The 20,525-nt window shown below is 39.6% G+C and overlaps 1 protein-coding gene across 1 annotated transcript in view; it reads right to left on the reverse strand.

Annotated features, from left to right (window-relative positions):
* LOC311122186 (AT-rich interactive domain-containing protein 4B-like) overlaps positions 1–20,525 on the reverse strand; it is a gene marked incomplete at its 3' end in the record, with an annotated part of 157,428 nt that overhangs the window by 58,125 nt on the left and 78,778 nt on the right. Inside the window, exons 10-16 of the mRNA XM_084196581.1 lie at positions 20,258–20,334; positions 14,798–14,943; positions 13,984–14,056; positions 8,339–8,433; positions 7,655–7,752; positions 7,189–7,423; positions 403–641 (exon numbers count right to left, since the gene is read on the reverse strand). Coding sequence (XP_084052707.1) covers positions 403–641; positions 7,189–7,423; positions 7,655–7,752; positions 8,339–8,433; positions 13,984–14,056; positions 14,798–14,943; positions 20,258–20,334 — 963 coding nt within the window. The remainder of the gene's footprint in view (positions 1–402; positions 642–7,188; positions 7,424–7,654; positions 7,753–8,338; positions 8,434–13,983; positions 14,057–14,797; positions 14,944–20,257; positions 20,335–20,525) is intronic.

Below are 20,525 nucleotides of genomic sequence, written 5' to 3' on the forward strand. Positions count from 1 at the left end.
CTTGTTCTAGGACTTCTCAATTACTACTGATCATGTAATAATTGGAAGTTAAGTTTATGAATACAGTACTGACTGATATCAGATGGGTCTATTATTGCTTGGAAACACCTTGAGCATCATAGCCTGTCAGCTGAAGAGTTCCACATATAGAGACACATCCTAAGGATATCACCACTAGGGTTGCAATATTCCAGAAACAATTACGGAAACTTTCCCTAAATAAGCTTTACCAAAAATCCTGGTCTGAAGATTCACAGTTGGAGGATTCCCTTCCTCCAACCAGGATTTCCGGAAAAGCTGGGAATTTTAGTAAAGTTTCCGTAATTGTGCAACCCCCCCCCCCCCCCCCCCCATCAACAGCACAGTCTACTAGCCCAGCCCCAGGGGGAGAGAACCACCTACCCAGAGCCAGAGATGTCCTCCTCCTCCCCTTCATCCTGCTCCTCATCGTAAGACTCCAGCTTCACTCCCTCCGCTCTGAGGCCAGCAAATGAAGGGCCCTCTTCTTCATCAGAGCCGTGCTTGTGATGGTCGTCTCCTTCCTCTTCATCAACACCGTCACCATCTCTCTCAGCCTTCTGCTGCTCAGCCGTCGGAGGTTCTATCTCTGGTTTGTTCCTGGTTAACTCAGTCTCCTCCTCCTGTGGGGGGTGATATGATGTCCTTACTTCACATCCTGTTTGTCAATCATTTTACTACATCATAATCCTGTTTATCAATAATTTTGCTACATCATAATCCTGTTTATCAATAATTTTACTGCATCATAATCCTGTTTATTAATCTTAATACATCATAATCCTGTTTATCAATAATTTTACTACATCATAATCCTGTTTATCAATCATTTTGCTACATCATAATCCTGTTTATCAATAATTTTACTGCATCATAATCCTGTTTATTAATCTTAATATATCATAATCCTGTTTATCAATAATTTTACTATATCATAATCCTATTTATTAATCTTAGTACATCATAATCCTGTTTATCAATAATTTTACTACATCATAATCCTGTTTATCAATCATTTTGCTACATCATAATCATGTTTATCAATAATTTTACTGCATCATAATCCTGTTTATTAATCTTAATACATCATAATCCTGTTTATCAATAATTTTACTACATCATAATCCTGTTTATCAATCATTTTGCTACATCATAATCCTGTTTATCAATCATTTTACTGCATCATAATCCTGTTTATTAATCTTAATACATCATAATCCTGTTTATCAATAATTTTACTACATCATAATCCTGTTTATCAATCATTTTGCTACATCATAATCCTGTTTATTAATCTTAATACATCATAATCCTGTTTATCAATAATTTTACTACATCATAATCCTGTTTATCAATCATTTTGCTACATCATAATCCTGTTTATTAATCTTAATACATCATAATCCTGTTTATCAATAATTTTACTACATCATAATCCTATTTATTAATCTTAATACATCATAATCCTGTTTATCAATAATTTTACTACATCATAATCCTGTTTATCAATCATTTTGCTACATCATAATCCTGTTTATCAATAATTTTACTGCATCATAATCCTGTTTATTAATCTTACTACATCATAATCCTGTTTATCAATAAGTTTACTACATCTTAATCCTGTTTATCAATCATTTTGCTACATCATAATCCTGTTTATCAATAATTTTACTGCATCATAATCCTGTTTATTAATCTTAATACATCATAATCCTGTTTATCAATAATTTTACTACATCATAATCCTATTTATTAATCTTAATACATCATAATTCTGTTTATCAATAATTTTACTACATCATAATCCTGTTTATCAATCATTTTGCTACATCATAATCCTGTTTATCAATAATTTTACTGCATCATAATCCTGTTTATTAATCTTACTACATCATAATCCTGTTTATCAATCATTTTACTACATCATAATCCTATTTATTAATCTTAATACATCATAATCCTGTTTATCAATCATTGTACTGCATCATAATCATGTTTATTAATCTTACTACATCATAATCCTGTTTATTAATCTTAATACATCATAATCTTGTTTATCAAAAATTTTACTACATCATAATCCTGTTTATCAATCATTTTACTGCATCATAATCCTGTTTATTAATCTTACTACATCATAATCCTGTTTATTAATCTTAATACATCATAATCCTGTTTATCAATAATTTTACTACATCATAATCCTGTTTATCAATCATTTTACTGCATCATAATCCTGTTTATTAATCTTACTACATCACAATCCTGTTTATTAATCTTAATACATCATAATCCTGTTTATCAATCATTTTACTGCATCATAATCCTATTTATTAATCTTAATACATCATAATCCTGTTTATCAATAATTTTACTACATCATAATCCTGTTTATCAATCATTTTGCTACATCATAATCCTGTTTATCAATCATTTTACTGCATCATAATCCTGTTTATTAATCTTAATACATCATAATCCTGTTTATCAATAATTTTACTACATCATAATCCTGTTTATCAATCATTTTGCTACATCATAATCCTGTTTATCAATCATTTTACTGCATCATAATCCTGTTTATTAATCTTAATACATCATAATCCTGTTTATCAATAATTTTACTACATCATAATCCTGTTTATCAATCATTTTGCTACATCATAATCCTGTTTATCAATATTTTTACTGCATCATAATCCTGTTTATTAATCTTAATACATCATAATCCTGTTTATCAATAATTTTACTACATCATAATCCTATTTATTAATCTTAATACATCATAATCCTGTTTATCAATAATTTTACTACATCATAATCCTGTTTATCAATCATTTTGCTACATCATAATCCTGTTTATCAATAATTTTACTGCATCATAATCCTGTTTATTAATCTTACTACATCATAATCCTGTTTATCAATAAGTTTACTACATCTTAATCCTGTTTATCAATCATTTTGCTACATCATAATCCTGTTTATCAATAATTTTACTGCATCATAATCCTGTTTATTAATCTTAATACATCATAATCCTGTTTATCAATAATTTTACTACATCATAATCCTATTTATTAATCTTAATACATCATAATTCTGTTTATCAATAATTTTACTACATCATAATCCTGTTTATCAATCATTTTGCTACATCATAATCCTGTTTATCAATAATTTTACTGCATCATAATCCTGTTTATTAATCTTACTACATCATAATCCTGTTTATCAATCATTTTACTACATCATAATCCTATTTATTAATCTTAATACATCATAATCCTGTTCATCAATCATTGTACTGCATCATAATCCTGTTTATTAATCTTACTACATCATAATCCTGTTTATTAATCTTAATACATCATAATCCTGTTGATCAATAATTTTACTACATCATAATCCTGTTTATCAATCATTTTACTGCATCATAATCCTGTTTATTAATCTTACTACATCATAATCCTGTTTATTAATCTTAATACATCATAATCCTGTTTATCAATCATTTTACTGCATCATAATCCTGTTTATTAATACATTATAATCCTGTTTATCAATAATTTTACTGCATCATAATCCTGTTTATCAATCATTTTACTACATCATAATCCTGTTTATCAATCATTTTACTACATCATAATCCTGTTTATCAATCATTTTGCTACATTATAATCCTATTTATTAATCTTAATACATCAAAATCCTGTTCATCAATAATTTTACTACATCATAATCCTGTTTATCAATCATTTTACTGCATCATAATCCTGTTTATTAATCTTAATACATCATAATCCTGATTGTCAATCATTTTACTGCATCATAATCCTGTTTATTAATATTAATACATTATAATCCTGTTTATCAATAATTTTGCTACATCATAATCCTGTTTATCAATCATTTTACTACATCATAATCCTGTTTATCAATCATTTTGCTACATCATAATCCTGTTTATCAATCATTTTACTACATCATAATCCTGTTTATTAATCTTACTACATCAAAATCCTGTTTATCAATCATTTTACTACATCATAATCCTATTTATTAATCTTACTACATCATAATCCTGTTTATCAATCATTTTACTACATCATAATCCTGTTCATCAATCATTTTACTACATCAAAATCCTGTTTATCAATCATTTTGCTACATCATAATCCTGTTTATCAATAATTTTACTGCATCATAATCCTGTTTATTAATCTTACTACATCATAATCCTGTTTATCAATCATTTTACTACATCATAATCCTGTTTATTAATCTTACTACATCATAATCCTGTTTATCAATCATTTTACTACATCATAATCCTGTTTATTAATCTTACTACATCATAATCCTGTTTATCAATCATTTTACTACATCATAATCCTATTTATTAATCTTACTACATCATAATCCTGTTTATCAATCATTTTACTACATCATAATCCTGTTTATTAATCTTACTACATCATAATCCTGTTTATCAATCATTTTACTGCATCATAATCCTGTTTATCAATCTTAATACATCATAATCCTGTTTATCAAAAATTTTACTACATCATAATCCTGTTTATCAATCATTTTACTGCATCATAATCCTGTTTATTAATCTTAATACATCATAATCCTGTTTATCAATCATTTTACTGCATCATAATCCTGTTTATTAATCTTAATACATCATAATCCTGTTTATCAATCATTTTACTGCATCATAATCCTGTTTATTAATATTAATACATTATAATCCTGTTTATCAATAATTTTACTGCAACATAATCCTGTTTATCAATCATTTTAATGCATCATAATCCTGTTCATCAATCATTTTGCTACATCATAATCCTGTTTATTAATCTTACTACATCAAAATCCTGTTTATCAATCATTTTACTACATCACAATCCTGTTTATTAATCTTACTACATCATAATCCTGTTGATCAATAATTTTACTACATCATAATCCTGTTTATCAATCATTTTACTGCATCATAATCCTGTTTATTAATCTTACTACATCATAATCCTGTTTATTAATCTTAATACATCATAATCCTGTTTATCAATCATTTTACTGCATCATAATCCTGTTTATTAATACATTATAATCCTGTTTATCAATAATTTTACTGCATCATAATCCTGTTTATCAATCATTTTACTACATCATAATCCTGTTTATCAATCATTTTGCTACATTATAATCCTATTTATTAATCTTAATACATCAAAATCCTGTTCATCAATCATTTTACTACATCATAATCCTGTTTATCAATCATTTTACTACATCATAATCCTGTTTATCAATCATTTTACTACATCATAATCCTGTTTATCAATCATTTTGCTACATTATAATCCTATTTATTAATCTTAATACATCAAAATCCTGTTCATCAATCATTTTACTACATCATAATCCTGTTTATCAATCATTTTACTGCATCATAATCCTGTTTATTAATCTTAATACATCATAATCCTGATTGTCAATCATTTTACTGCATCATAATCCTGTTTATTAATATTAATACATTATAATCCTGTTTATCAATAATTTTGCTACATCATAATCCTGTTTATCAATCATTTTACTACATCATAATCCTGTTTATCAATCATTTTGCTACATCATAATCCTGTTTATCAATCATTTTACTACATCATAATCCTATTTATTAATCTTACTACATCATAATCCTGTTTATCAATCATTTTACTACATCATAATCCTGTTCATCAATCATTTTACTACATCAAAATCCTGTTTATCAATCATTTTGCTACATCATAATCCTGTTTATCAATAATTTTACTGCATCATAATCCTGTTTATTAATCTTACTACATCATAATCCTGTTTATCAATCATTTTACTACATCATAATCCTGTTTATTAATCTTACTACATCATAATCCTGTTTATCAATCATTTTACTACATCATAATCCTGTTTATTAATCTTACTACATCATAATCCTGTTTATCAATCATTTTACTACATCATAATCCTATTTATTAATCTTACTACATCATAATCCTGTTTATCAATCATTTTACTACATCATAATCCTGTTTATTAATCTTACTACATCATAATCCTGTTTATCAATCATTTTACTGCATCATAATCCTGTTTATCAATCTTAATACATCATAATCCTGTTTATCAATCATTTTACTACATCATAATCCTGTTTATCAATCATTTTACTGCATCATAATCCTGTTTATTAATCTTAATACATCATAATCCTGTTTATCAATCATTTTACTGCATCATAATCCTGTTTATTAATCTTAATACATCATAATCATGTTTATCAATCATTTTACTGCATCATAATCCTGTTTATTAATATTAATACATTATAATCCTGTTTATCAATAATTTTACTGCAACATAATCCTGTTTATCAATCATTTTAATGCATCATAATCCTGTTCATCAATCATTTTGCTACATCATAATCCTGTTTATTAATCTTACTACATCAAAATCCTGTTTATCAATCATTTTACTACATCACAATCCTGTTTATTAATCTTACTACATCATAATCCTGTTTATCAATCATTTTACTACATCATAATCCTATTTATTAATCTTACTACATCATAATCCTGTTTATCAATCATTTTACTACATCATTATCCTATTTATTAATCTTACTACATCATAATCCTGTTTATCAATAATTTTACTACATCATAATCCTGTTTATCAATCATTTTGCTACATCATAATCCTGTTTATCAATAATTTTACTGCATCATAATCCTGTTTATTAATCTTAATATATCATAATCCTGTTTATCAATCATTTTACTGCATCATAATCCTGTTTATTAATCTTACTACATCATAATCCTGTTTATCAATCATTTTACTGCATCATAATCCTGTTTATCAATCATTTTACTGCATCATAATCCTGTTTATTATCTTAATACATCATAATCCTGTTTCTCAATCATTTTACTACATCATGTCCTATATCTAAAGTCCATTGTACGAGCAATGACCTTGATGCCAAAGATGCTCTTGATGCTGAAGATGACCTTGATGCTAAATATTATCTTGATGTTGTTGGGAAACTCAGCTTGGCTGGGTGCTTATGCCGACAGAGCGAGTGAAAGAGTAAATGACCTTGCAGACGATGGGCTGAGCGCTGCCGGTCTCTGAGCAACACAGGTTCTCTCTCTCAGAGTTGCAGGCTTTCGGTTTCTGCTCCTCTGTTGAGCTGGAAGAGGCTAAAGGGGGGACTGTAGTGGCCCCCCCTGCCCCCCCTGTCTCCCCCTCTGCCTTGGGCTGCTTCAGGGGGAGGTCCATGTGGAAAGTGATGGAGCAGGAGGTGCAGAACTCCTCAAACCCATAGAGGTACCTGAGGAGAATACAAGAACCGGACCAGCGCCTGACGATTACATCAATATCAAAGCACCACAACACACCAGACAAAGCCTGATCATTACATCAATATCAAAGCACCACAACACACCAGGCAAAGGCTGATCATTACATCAATATCAAAGCACCACAGCTACTCAAGAGAGGTCCCCCTAAAAGGTATCATTATCAGTGGTAAACAGATAATCAATGGGCTCTCACTACGTACTTGCGGTAAGCACATTTGACATTGTAGCCGGCGGCAGAGTTGAGAACAGGGATTCCCAGAGCTTGGTAGACAGTCTTCCATACGGAACCACTCTCAATCTGCTCCAAACACGAGAGGACAGGACACAGAGTGAAACAGGGAATAAGAGACAGATGTTGGTCAGTGTGAGACAATATGTCTGACTAGAAGATGCACTAAAAACAAAGGCTTGTGAAATCTAAATGGAACTACAGCACGTCAATACATCACAGGGAACTACAGCACGTCAATACATCACAGGGAACTACAGCACGTCAATACATCACAGGGAACTACAGCAGGTCAATACATCACAGGGAACTACAGCAGGTCAATACATCACAGGGAACTACAGCACGTCAATACATCACAGGGAACTACAGCAGGTCAATACATCACAGGGAACTACAGCAGGTCAATACATCACAGGGAACTACAGCACGTCAATACATCACAGGGAACTACAGCAGGTCAATACATCACAGGGAACTACAGCACGTCAATACATCACAGGGAACTACAGCACGTCAATACATCACAGGCCCCAATTAGAAGTGAGGGTTAAGATGATGTGGAAATACCAATGAACGTCATGATAAGTGTGTGTGTGTGTGTGTGTGTGTGTGTGTGTGTGTGTGTGTGTGTGTGTGTGTGTGGGTTACTCACATCATGGAAGCCTCCCAGTTTGTGCACCAGTCTGTATAGCTTGAAGAGGTCCAGGTTCCTGTAGCCCAGTACCGGTTTCTTGTTGATGGGGGTTCCTACACAACGTAATGGTTAGTCCATGAAAACCCAATATAGTGTATCGCAGAAGTATTGCAAAACACGTTTTTATTTGTGCTTCCCATGACTTTGTTTTTGTATTATATATATATACAGTACCAGTCAAAAGTTTGGACACACCTACTCATTCAAGGGCTTTTCTTAATTTTTACTATTTTCTACATTGTAGAATAATAGTGAAGACATCAAAACTATGAAATAACACATATGGAATCATGTTGTAACCAAAAAAAGTGTTAAACAAATCAAAATATATTTTAAATTTGAGATTCTTCAAAGTAGCCACCCTTTGCCTTGATGACAGCTTTGCACACTCTTGGCATTCTCTCAACCAGCTTCATTAGGAATGCTTTTCCAACAGTCTTGAAGGAGTTCCCACATATGCTGAGCACTTGTTGGCTGCTTTTCCTTCACTCTGCGGTCCAACTCATCCCAAACCATCTCAATTGGGTTGAGGTCGGGGGATTGTGGAGGCCAGGTCATCTGATGCAGCACTCCATCACTCTCCTTCTTGGTCAAATAGCCCTTACACAGCTTGGAGGTGTGTTGGGTCATTGTCCTGTTGAAAAACAAATGATAGTCCCACTAAGCCCAAACCAGATGGGATGGTGTATCACTGCAGAATGCTGTGGTAGCCATACTGGTTAAGTGTGCCTTGAATTCTCAATAAATCACAGACAGTGTCACCAGCAAAGCACCCCCACACCATAACACCTCCTCCTCCATGCTTTACGGTGGGAACTACACATGTGGAGATCATCGGTTCACCCACACCGCGTCTCACAAAGACACAGCGGTTGGAACCAAAAATCTCCAATTTGGACTCCAGAGCAAAGGACACATTTCCACCGGTCTAATGTCCATTGCTCGTGTTTCTTGGCCCAAGCAGGTCTCTTCTTCTTATTGGTGTCCTTTAGTAGTGGTTTCTTTGCAGCAATTCGACGATGAAGGCCTGATTCACACAGTCTCTGAACAGTTGATGTTGAGATGTGTCTGTTACTTGAACTCTGTGAAGCATTTATTTGGGCTGCAATATGAGGTGCAGTTAACTCTAATGAACTTATCGCCTGCAGCAGAGGTAACTCTGGGTCTTCCTTTCCTGTGGCGGTCCTCATGAGAGCCAGTTTCATCATAGCGCTTGATGGTTTTTGCGACTGCACTTGAAGAAACTTTCAAAGTTCTTCACATTTTCCATATTGACTGACCTTCATGTCTTAAAGTAATGATGGACTGTCGTTTCTCTTTGATTATTTGAGCTGTTCTTGCCATAATATGGACTTGGTCTTTTACCAAATAGGGCTATCTTCTGTATACCACCCTTACCTTGTCACAACACAACTGATTGGCTCAAACACATTAAGAAGGAACGAAATTCCACAAATTAACAAGGCACACCTGTTAATTGAAATTCATTCCAGGTGACTACCTCATGAAGCTGGTTGAGAGAATGCCAAGAGTGTGCAAAGCTGTCATCAAGGCAAAGGGTGGCTACTATATTTTGAATTGTTTAACACTTTTTTGGTTACTACATGATTCCATATGCGTTATTTCATAGTTTTGATGTCTTCACTATTATTCTACAACGTAGAAAATATTAAAAATAAAGAAAAACCTTTGAATAAGTAGGTGTGTCCAAACTTTTGACTTGTACTGTATATATATATATATATATATATCTCTTTTGTGGGTATAATGCGTATATTTATGTTGTATTATACAGGGCACATTTGAAAAATAAAGGTTCCATCAAATAAAAACATCCAGTTACTGTCAGGCAGAGAAGGCTGTTGGGGGGAAGCTATAGGATGACGGACTCATTGGAATGGCTGGCTGTTGGGGGGAAGCTATAGGATGACGGACTCATTGGAATGGCTGGCTGTTGGGGGGAAGCTATAGGATGACGGACTCATTGGAATGGCTGGCTGTTGGGGGGAAGCTATAGGATGACGGACTCATTGGAATGGCTGGCTGTTGGGGGGAAGCTATAGGACGACGGACTCATTGTAATGGCTGGCTGTTGGGGGGAAGCTATAGGACGACGGACTCATTGTAATGGCTGGCTGTTGGGGGGAAGCTATAGGACGACGGACTCATTGGAATGGCTGGCTGTTGGGGGGAAGCTATAGGACGACGGACTCATTGGAATGGCTGGCTGTTGGGGGGAAGCTATAGGACGACGGACTCATTGGAATGGCTGGCTGTTGGGGGGAAGCTATAGGATGACGGACTCATTGGAATGGCTGGCTGTTGGGGGGAAGCTATAGGACGACGGACTCATTGGAATGGCTGGCTGTTGGGGGGAAGCTATAGGACGACGGACTCATTGTAATGGCTGGCTGTTGGGGGGAAGCTATAGGACGACGGACTCATTGGAATGGCTGGCTGTTGGGGGGAAGCTATAGGACGACGGACTCATTGTAATGGCTGGCTGTTGGGGGGAAGCTATAGGACGACGGACTCATTGGAATGGCTGGCTGTTGGGGGGAAGCTATAGGACGACGGACTCATTGGAATGGCTGGCTGTTGGGGGGAAGCTATAGGATGACGGACTCATTGGAATGGCTGGCTGTTGGGGGGAAGCTATAGGACGACGGACTCATTGGAATGGCTGGCTGTTGGGGGGAAGCTATAGGACGACGGACTCATTGTAATGGCTGGCTGTTGGGGGGAAGCTATAGGACGACGGACTCATTGTAATGGCTGGCTGTTGGGGGGAAGCTATAGGACGACGGACTCATTGTAATGGCTGGCTGTTGGGGGGAAGCTATAGGACGACGGACTCATTGTAATGGCTGGCTGTTGGGGGGAAGCTATAGGACGACGGACTCATTGTAATGGCTGGCTGTTGGGGGGAAGCTATAGGACGACGGACTCATTGTAATGGCTGGCTGTTGGGGGGAAGCTATAGGACGACGGACTCATTGTAATGGCTGGCTGTTGGGGGGAAGCTATAGGACGACGGACTCATTGTAATGGCTGGCTGTTGGGGGGAAGCTATAGGACGACGGACTCATTGTAATGGCTGGCTGTTGGGGGGAAGCTATAGGACGACGGACTCATTGTAATGGCTGGCTGTTGGGGGGAAGCTATAGGACGACGGACTCATTGGAATGGCTGGCTGTTGGGGGGAAGCTATAGGACGACGGACTCATTGGAATGGCTGGCTGTTGGGGGGAAGCTATAGGACGACGGACTCATTGGAATGGCTGGCTGTTGGGGGGAAGCTATAGGACGACGGACTCATTGGAATGGCTGGCCGTTGGGGGGAAGCTATAGGATGACGGACTCATTGGAATGGCTGGCCGTTGGGGGGAAGCTATAGGACGACGGACTCATTGGAATGGCTGGCCGTTGGGGGGAAGCTATAGGATGACGGACTCATTGGAATGGCTGGCTGTTGGGGGGAAGCTATAGGATGACGGACTCATTGGAATGGCTGGCTGTTGGGGGGAAGCTATAGGACGACGGACTCATTGGAATGGCTGGCTGTTGGGGGGAAGCTATAGGACGACGGACTCATTGGAATGGCTGGCTGTTGGGGGGAAGCTATAGGACGACGGACTCATTGTAATGGCTGGCTGTTGGGGGGAAGCTATAGGACGACGGACTCATTGTAATGGCTGGCTGTTGGGGGGAAGCTATAGGACGACGGACTCATTGTAATGGCTGGCTGTTGGGGGGAAGCTATAGGACGACGGACTCATTGTAATGGCTGGCTGTTGGGGGGAAGCTATAGGACGACGGACTCATTGTAATGGCTGGCTGTTGGGGGGAAGCTATAGGACGACGGACTCATTGTAATGGCTGGCTGTTGGGGGGAAGCTATAGGACGACGGACTCATTGTAATGGCTGGCTGTTGGGGGGAAGCTATAGGACGACGGACTCATTGTAATGGCTGGCTGTTGGGGGGAAGCTATAGGACGACGGACTCATTGTAATGGCTGGCTGTTGGGGGGAAGCTATAGGACGACGGACTCATTGTAATGGCTGGCTGTTGGGGGGAAGCTATAGGACGACGGACTCATTGGAATGGCTGGCTGTTGGGGGGAAGCTATAGGACGACGGACTCATTGGAATGGCTGGCTGTTGGGGGGAAGCTATAGGACGACGGACTCATTGTAATGGCTGGCTGTTGGGGGGAAGCTATAGGACGACGGACTCATTGGAATGGCTGGCTGTTGGGGGGAAGCTATAGGACGACGGACTCATTGTAATGGCTGGCTGTTGGGGGGAAGCTATAGGACGACGGACTCATTGTAATGGCTGGCTGTTGGGGGGAAGCTATAGGACGACGGACTCATTGTAATGGCTGGCTGTTGGGGGGAAGCTATAGGACGACGGACTCATTGGAATGGCTGGCCGTTGGGGGGAAGCTATAGGACGACGGACTCATTGGAATGGCTGGCTGTTGGGGGGAAGCTATAGGACGACGGACTCATTGGAATGGCTGGCCGTTGGGGGGAAGCTATAGGACGACGGACTCATTGGAATGGCTGGCCGTTGGGGGGAAGCTATAGGACGACGGACTCATTGGAATGGCTGGCCGTTGGGGGGAAGCTATAGGACGACGGACTCATTGTAATGGCTGGCCGTTGGGGGGAAGCTATAGGACGACGGACTCATTGTAATGGCTGGCCGTTGGGGGGAAGCTATAGGACGACGGACTCATTGGAATGGCTGGCCGTTGGGGGGAAGCTATAGGACGACGGACTCATTGGAATGGCTGGCCGTTGGGGGGAAGCTATAGGACGACGGACTCATTGGAATGGCTGGCCGTTGGGGGGAAGCTATAGGACGACGGACTCATTGTAATGGCTGGCCGTTGGGGGGAAGCTATAGGACGACGGACTCATTGGAATGGCTGGCCGTTGGGGGGAAGCTATAGGACGACGGACTCATTGTAATGGCTGGCCGTTGGGGGAAGCTATAGGACGACGGACTCATTGTAATGGCTGGCCGTTGGGGGGAAGCTATAGGACGACGGACTCATTGTAATGGCTGGCCGTTGGGGGGAAGCTATAGGACGACGGACTCATTGTAATGGCTGGCCGTTGGGGGGAAGCTATAGGACGACGGACTCATTGTAATGGCTGGCCGTTGGGGGGAAGCTATAGGACGACGGACTCATTGTAATGGCTGGCCGTTGGGGGGAAGCTATAGGACGACGGACTCATTGTAATGGCTGGCCGTTGGGGGGAAGCTATAGGACGACGGACTCATTGTAATGGCTGGCCGTTGGGGGGAAGCTATAGGACGACGGACTCATTGTAATGGCTGGCCGTTGGGGGGAAGCTATAGGATGACGGACTCATTGTAATGGCTGGCTGTTGGGGGGAACCTATAGGACGACGGACTCATTGGAATGGCTGGAATGTAACGGTTTTCATGTTTGATGTGTCTACAGTCCCATTTATTCCATGACAGCCATTCTTCCTATAGCTCCACCCACTAGCTTCCTCTGCTGTCAGGTGCACTGTGGGTACATAAAGTTAATGGGCTGAAATGTTGCATTCTATAAACCGCAGACCTCTGTCCTCCATGAACTTGTACAGCTGCTGCAGGAAGTTGTCTCTCTCCTCAGGGAACGGCTCCACTTCCTCCTGCACACAGGAACAGGAAATAACAATACAGAGCTCAGCTTGGCTCCTCCCACTGACAGAGGTGTGTCATACCCTGGAATTTTTACAAATATTTGACTGATTTAGATTCCTTCCAATAGCATTTATATACAGTGTGGAAGGAAAGGGTCCTAGAATTTAACCTTGGGGGACCCCTTTTCTCGTAAACTGTCGAAACGGATATTATGCCCACATCTCTTTAATGGCCTAAACTCAAAGGACACATCTCTCTAATGGCTTAAACTCAAAGGACATCTCTCTAATGGCTTAAACTCACCAAAGGTGAGTGTGCGAGGTGTGTGTGATTTATTTTAGAATGCATTGTTTTGAATTATAATGACCCAAGCCGGGCGGGTTGTCTGCTTTGATGCCTCGCTCAATTAGAGCGTCTCTATTTTAGCAATTTAAATCGCTGGCATAGTCACACAAAACAATAGAAATGTTGTCATTATTCATTCTTTTTCAAGCTCATTTGAATTGGAAGAGGTAGCTAAGGGTTGAGGCTTTACCATACATGCTAAATTAGACCAATTCATCCACTTATGGAAACACAACATCGCTATCAGCAAAGATGATTGGAGATATGGACTGTCCTGCTAGCGTAGAGTCACTGCTCTGACTGTCCAGTCCTCTCCACCCGCCTCGCTATGCTAACTCCGCCCGCCCCCTTCTGGTGAGGTTTTCCCTTTACTCGGCAGCCAGCAGGTAATATGACATGATTACCTCTTCCTCCTCTTCGCTGGCCTCTTCCTCGTGCTCTTCCTCCTCCTCCTCATCTTCCTCACTGGTGGAACTCTCATCTTTCACCTCCGTCCTCCAGGAGCCGGGCACCACCGCCTGATGCACAAACTCCACGGCCGCATCCAGCGCTGGCACACACACACACACACACACACACGGACACACACACACACACACACACACACACACACACACACACGGACACGGACACGGACACACACAGACAAGCGGACAGTCCACACACACACGGAGACAGACACACAAACGCATTATGAGGGCCACTTATCTATATAACACACTGTGAGTACTAAGACGGTAACCAAAATAACTTGTCTTTCTTAGCCAATGACTGTATATATGAACGGACAAAGACATCGATCACGTGACACCATTCATTCGTATGTGAAGACTCAACATTGAAGCCAAATGAAAAGATGGCATCTAATGGAGACATAACATGCGCAGTTTGAGCTACTCCAGGAAGTGACGTTGCAGGCTAGCTCAGTGCTGCCCCCTCTCATTGAGTAACTCCAGTTGAAGGCCGACCGGGGTACTGCAGGCTGCCATTAAATTTACATTTTAGTCATTTAGCAGATGCTCTTATCCAGAGCGACTTACAGTTAGTGCATTTGGTTACTATATGACTCCATAGCTAGGTGAGATGACACATCACAATCGTATCATTTTTCCCTCAACAAAATATATACAGTGCATTCGGAAAGTATTCAGACCCCTTCACTTTTTCCACATTTTGTTACGTTACAGACTTCTTCTAAAATGGATTAAACTAAATGTTTTCCTCATCAATCTACACACAATAACCCATAATGACAAAGCGAAAACATGTTTTTCGAAATGTTTGCAAATTTTTTTTTTTTTAACACAGAAATACCTTATTTACATAAGTATTCAGACCCTTTGCTATGAGCCTCGAAATTGAGCTCAGGTGCATCCTGTTTCCATTGATCATCCCTGAGATGTTTCTACAACTTGATTGAAGTCCACCTGTGGTAAATTCAATTGATTGGACATGATGGTCACTCTGACAGAGTTCCAGAGTTCCTCTGTGGAGATGGGAGAACCTTCCAGAAGGACAACCATCTCTGCAGCACTCCACCAATCAGGCCTTTATGGTAGAGTGGTCAGACGGAAGCCACTCCTCAGTAAAAGGCACATGACAGCCCGCTTGGAGTTTGCCAAAAGGCACCTAAAGGACTCTCAGACCATGAGAAACAAGATTCTCTGCTCTGATGAAACCAAGATTGAACTCTTTGGCCTGAATGCCAAGCGTCACGTCTGGAGGAAACCTGGCACCATCCCTATGGTGAAGCATGGTGGTGGCAGCATCATGCTGGGGGATGTTTTTCAGCGGCACAGAGAGATACAGAGTGATCTGAGCAGGTTCTCAGACTGGGGCGAAGGTTCACCTTCCAACAGGACAACGACCCTAAGCACACAGCCAAGACAATGCATGAGTTGCTTCAGGACAAGTCTCTGAATGTCCTTGAGTGGCTCAGGCTGAGCCCGGACTTAAACCCGATCGAACATCTCTGGAGAGACCTGAAAATAGCTGTGCAGCAACGCTCCCCATCCAACCTGACAGAGCTTGAGAGGATCTGCAGAGAAGAATGGGAGAAACTCCCCAAATACAGGCGTGTCAAGCTTTGTAGCGTCATACCCAAGAAGACTCGAGGCTGTAATCGCTGCCAAAGGTGCTTCAACAAAGTACTGAGTAAAGGGTCTGAATACTTATGTAAATGTAATATATCCGTTTTTAATTTTTATAAAATGTGCAAACATTCCCCAAAATAAGTTTCACTTTGTCATTATGGGGTATTGTGTGTAGATTGTTGGTAAAAAATAAATAAATAAAAAATCAATTTCAGAATAAGGCTGTAACGTAACAAAATGTGGAAAAAGTCAAGGGGTCTGAATACTTTCTGAATGCACGGTGTGTGATATATACAATACCAGTCCAAAGTTTGGACACACCTACTCATTCAATGGTTTTTCTTTATTTTTTTAACTATTTTCTACATTGTAGAATAATAGTGAAGACATCAAAACTATGAAATAACACATTTGGAATCATGTAGTAACCAAAAAACAAATCAAAATATATTTTATATTTGAGATTCTTCAAATAGCCACCCTTTGCCTAGATGACAGCTTTGCACACTCTTGGCATTCTCTCAACCAATTCCACAAATTAATTTTTAAGAAGGCACACCTGTTAATTGAAATGCATTCCAGGTGACTACCTCATGAAGCTGGTTGAGAGAATGCCAAGAGTGTGCAAAGCTGTCATCAAGGCAAAGGGTGGCATTTTGAAGAATCTCAAATACAAAATATATTTTGATTTGTTTAACACTTTTTTGGTTACTACATGATTCCATATGTGTTATTTCATACCTTTAATGTCTTCACTATTATTCTACAATGTAGAAAATAGTAAAAATAAAGAAAAACCCTTGAATGAGTAGGTGTTCTAAAACCTTTGACCGGTAGTGTACATACAAAAGTATGTGGAACACATTAATGCCCATGATTTTGGAATGAGATGTTCGATGAGCAGGTGTCCACATACTTTTGGTCATGTAGTGTATATGAATAATATACAGTTGAAGTCGGAAGTTTACATGCACTTAGGTTGGAGTCATTAAAACTCGTTTTTCAACCACTCCACAAATGTCTTGTTAACAAACTATAGTTTTGGCAAGTCGGTTAGGACATCTACTTTGTGCATGACACAAGTCATTTTTCCAACAATTGTTTACAGACAGATTATTTCACTTATAATTCACTGTATCACAATTCCAGTGGGTCAGAAGTTTTACATACACTAAGTTGACTGTGCCTTTAAACAGCTCTGACAATTCCAGAAAATGATGTCATGGCATTAGAAGCTTCTGATAGGCTAATTGACATCATTTGAGTCAATTGGAGGTGTACCTGTGGATGTATTTCAAGGCCTACCTTCAAACTCAGTGCCTCTTTGCTTGACATCATGGGAAAATCAAAAGAAATCAGCAAAGACCTCAGAAAAAGAATTGTAGACCTCCACAAGTCTGGTTCATCCTTGGGAGCAATTTCCAAACACCTGAAGATACCACGTTCATCTGTACAAACAATAGTACGCAAGTATAAACACCATGGGACCACTCAGGTCATACCGCTCAGGAAGGAGACACGTTCTGTCTCCTAGAGATGAACGTACTTTGGTGCGAAAAGTGCAAATCAATCCCAGAACAACAGCAAAGGACCAAGTGAAGATGCTGGAGGAAACAGGTACAAAATTATCTATATCTACAGTAAAGAGTCCTATATCGACATAACCTGAAATGCCACTCAGCAAGGAAGAAGCCACTGCTCCAAAACCGCCATAAAAAAGCCAGACTACGGTTTGCAACTGCACATGGGGACAAAGATCGTACTTTTTGGAGAAATGTCCTCTGGTCTGATGAAACAAAAATAGAACTGTTTTTCCATAATGACCATCGTTATGTTTGGAGGAAAAAGGGGAAGGCTTGCAAGCCGAAGAACACCATCCCAACCGTGAAGCACGGGGGTGGCAGCATCATGCTGTGGGGGTGCTTTGCTGCAAGACGGACTGGTGCACTTCACAAAATAGATGGCATCATGAGGAAGGAAAATGATGTGTATATATTGAAGCAACATCTCAAGACATCAGTCAGGAAGTTAAAGCTTGGTCGCAAATGGGTCTTCCAAATGGACAATGACCCCAAGAATACTTCCAAAGTTGTGGCAAAATGGCTTAAGGACAACAGAGTCAAGGTATTGGAGTGGCCATCACAAAGCCCTGACCTCAATCCTATAGAACATTTATGGGCAGAACTGAAAAAGTGTGTGCGAGCAAGGAGGCCTACAAACCTGACTCAGTTACACCAGCTCTGTCAGGAGGAATGGGCCAAAATTCATCCAACTTATTGTGGGAAGCTTGTGGAAGGGAACCCGAAACGTTTGACCCAAGTTAAACAATTTAAAGGCAATGCTACCAAATACTAATTGAGTGTATGTAAACTTCTGACCCACTGGGAATGTGATGAAAGAAATAAAAGCTGAAATAAATCATTCTCCCTACTATTATTCTAACATTTCACATTCTTAAAATAAAGTGGTGATCCTAACTGACCTAAGACAGGGAATTTTTACTAGGATTAAATGTCAGGAATTGTGAAAAACTGAGTTTAAATGGATTTGGCTAAGGTGTATGTAAACTTCCGACTTCAACTGTATATATAGATAAACATATACACTGAACAAAAATATAAACGCAACATATAAAGTGTTGGTCCCATGTTTCATGAGCTGAAATAAAAGATCCCAGAAATGTTCCATACGCACAAAAAGCTTATTTCTCTCAAATGTTGTGCACAAATTTGCTTACATCTCTGTTAGTGAGCATTTCTCCTTTGTCAAGATAATCCATCCACCTGACAGGTGTGGCATATCAAGAAGCTGATTAAACAGCATGATCATTACACAGGTGCACCTTGTGCTGGGGACAATAAAAGGCCACTCTAAAATGTGCAGTTTTGTCACACAACGCAATGCCACAGATGTCTCAAGTTTTGAGGGAGCGTGCAATTGGCATGCTGACTGCAGGAGAGAGAGAGAGAGAGAGAGAGAGAGAGAGAGAGAGAGAGAGAGAGAGAGAGAGAGAGTCTTCCCCCCAGCTGTCTCTTTCTTCCCCCCAGATGTCTCTTTCTTCCCCCCAGATGTCTCTTTCTTCCCCCCAGATGTCTCTTTCTTCCCCCCAGATGTCTCTTTCTTCCCCCCAGATGTCTCTTTCTTCCCCCCAGATGTCTCTTTCTTCCCCCCAGATGTGTCTCTTTCTTCCCCCCAGATGTGTCTCTTTCTTCCCCCCCAGCTGTCTCTTTCTTCCCCCCCAGATGTCTCTGCCAGGTCTGACAGAAGAGACATAAGATCCTGTCCTGTATTCACAAAGGCTGAATTTACACAGGCAGCCCAATTATTGGTAAAAGATCTGATCTCATTGGCCAAAAGACCAATTAGTGGCAAAAGATCAGAATTGGATCGCCTGTGTAAACGCAGCCGATGCATCTCAGGCATCGCAGTGCTGATCTACAATCAGTTTGGCCTTTTAGATAATGAACAAGATGACATGGAAAGGGGGGTATTTTGAACAATAAACCTGGATTATCACAGCTACTCTGGGACACTGTGAATCCGGACCCTAATATAGTACAACATATCATAATAAAAGCCATTTAAGCGGACGCTTTTATCCAAAGCGAGTTATAGTCATGCGTGCATAAATGTTATGTATAGGTGGCCGCAGCAGAAATCGAACCCACAACCCTTGGCGTTGCAAGCGCCATGCTCTACCGACAGAGCCTCACGTGGTCCCAGTCTGTACGCTGGAAGACCTCCTCCTCGGCGCAGACAGCGTTAACTCACCTGGCTTGAGCCCTGCGTCAGCTTTAGGAGGAGAGTCTGTATTCATCACCGTCACGTCCTTCCTCAGCACCGTGTTACTGAAACAGACAGACAACCCCCATCAGTATCCACACAACCCCCATCAGTATCCACACAACCCCCATCAGTATCCACACAACCCCCATCAGTATCCACACAACCCCCATCAGTATCCACACAACCCCCATCAGTATCCACACAACCCCCATCAGTATCCACACAACCCCCATCAGTATCCACACAACCCCCA

Source organism: Coregonus lavaretus (genome assembly GCF_964263955.1).
Source record: "Coregonus lavaretus genome assembly, contig: HAP1_SCAFFOLD_879, whole genome shotgun sequence".
In the NCBI taxonomy this organism is placed as follows: Eukaryota; Metazoa; Chordata; class Actinopteri; order Salmoniformes; family Salmonidae; genus Coregonus; species Coregonus lavaretus.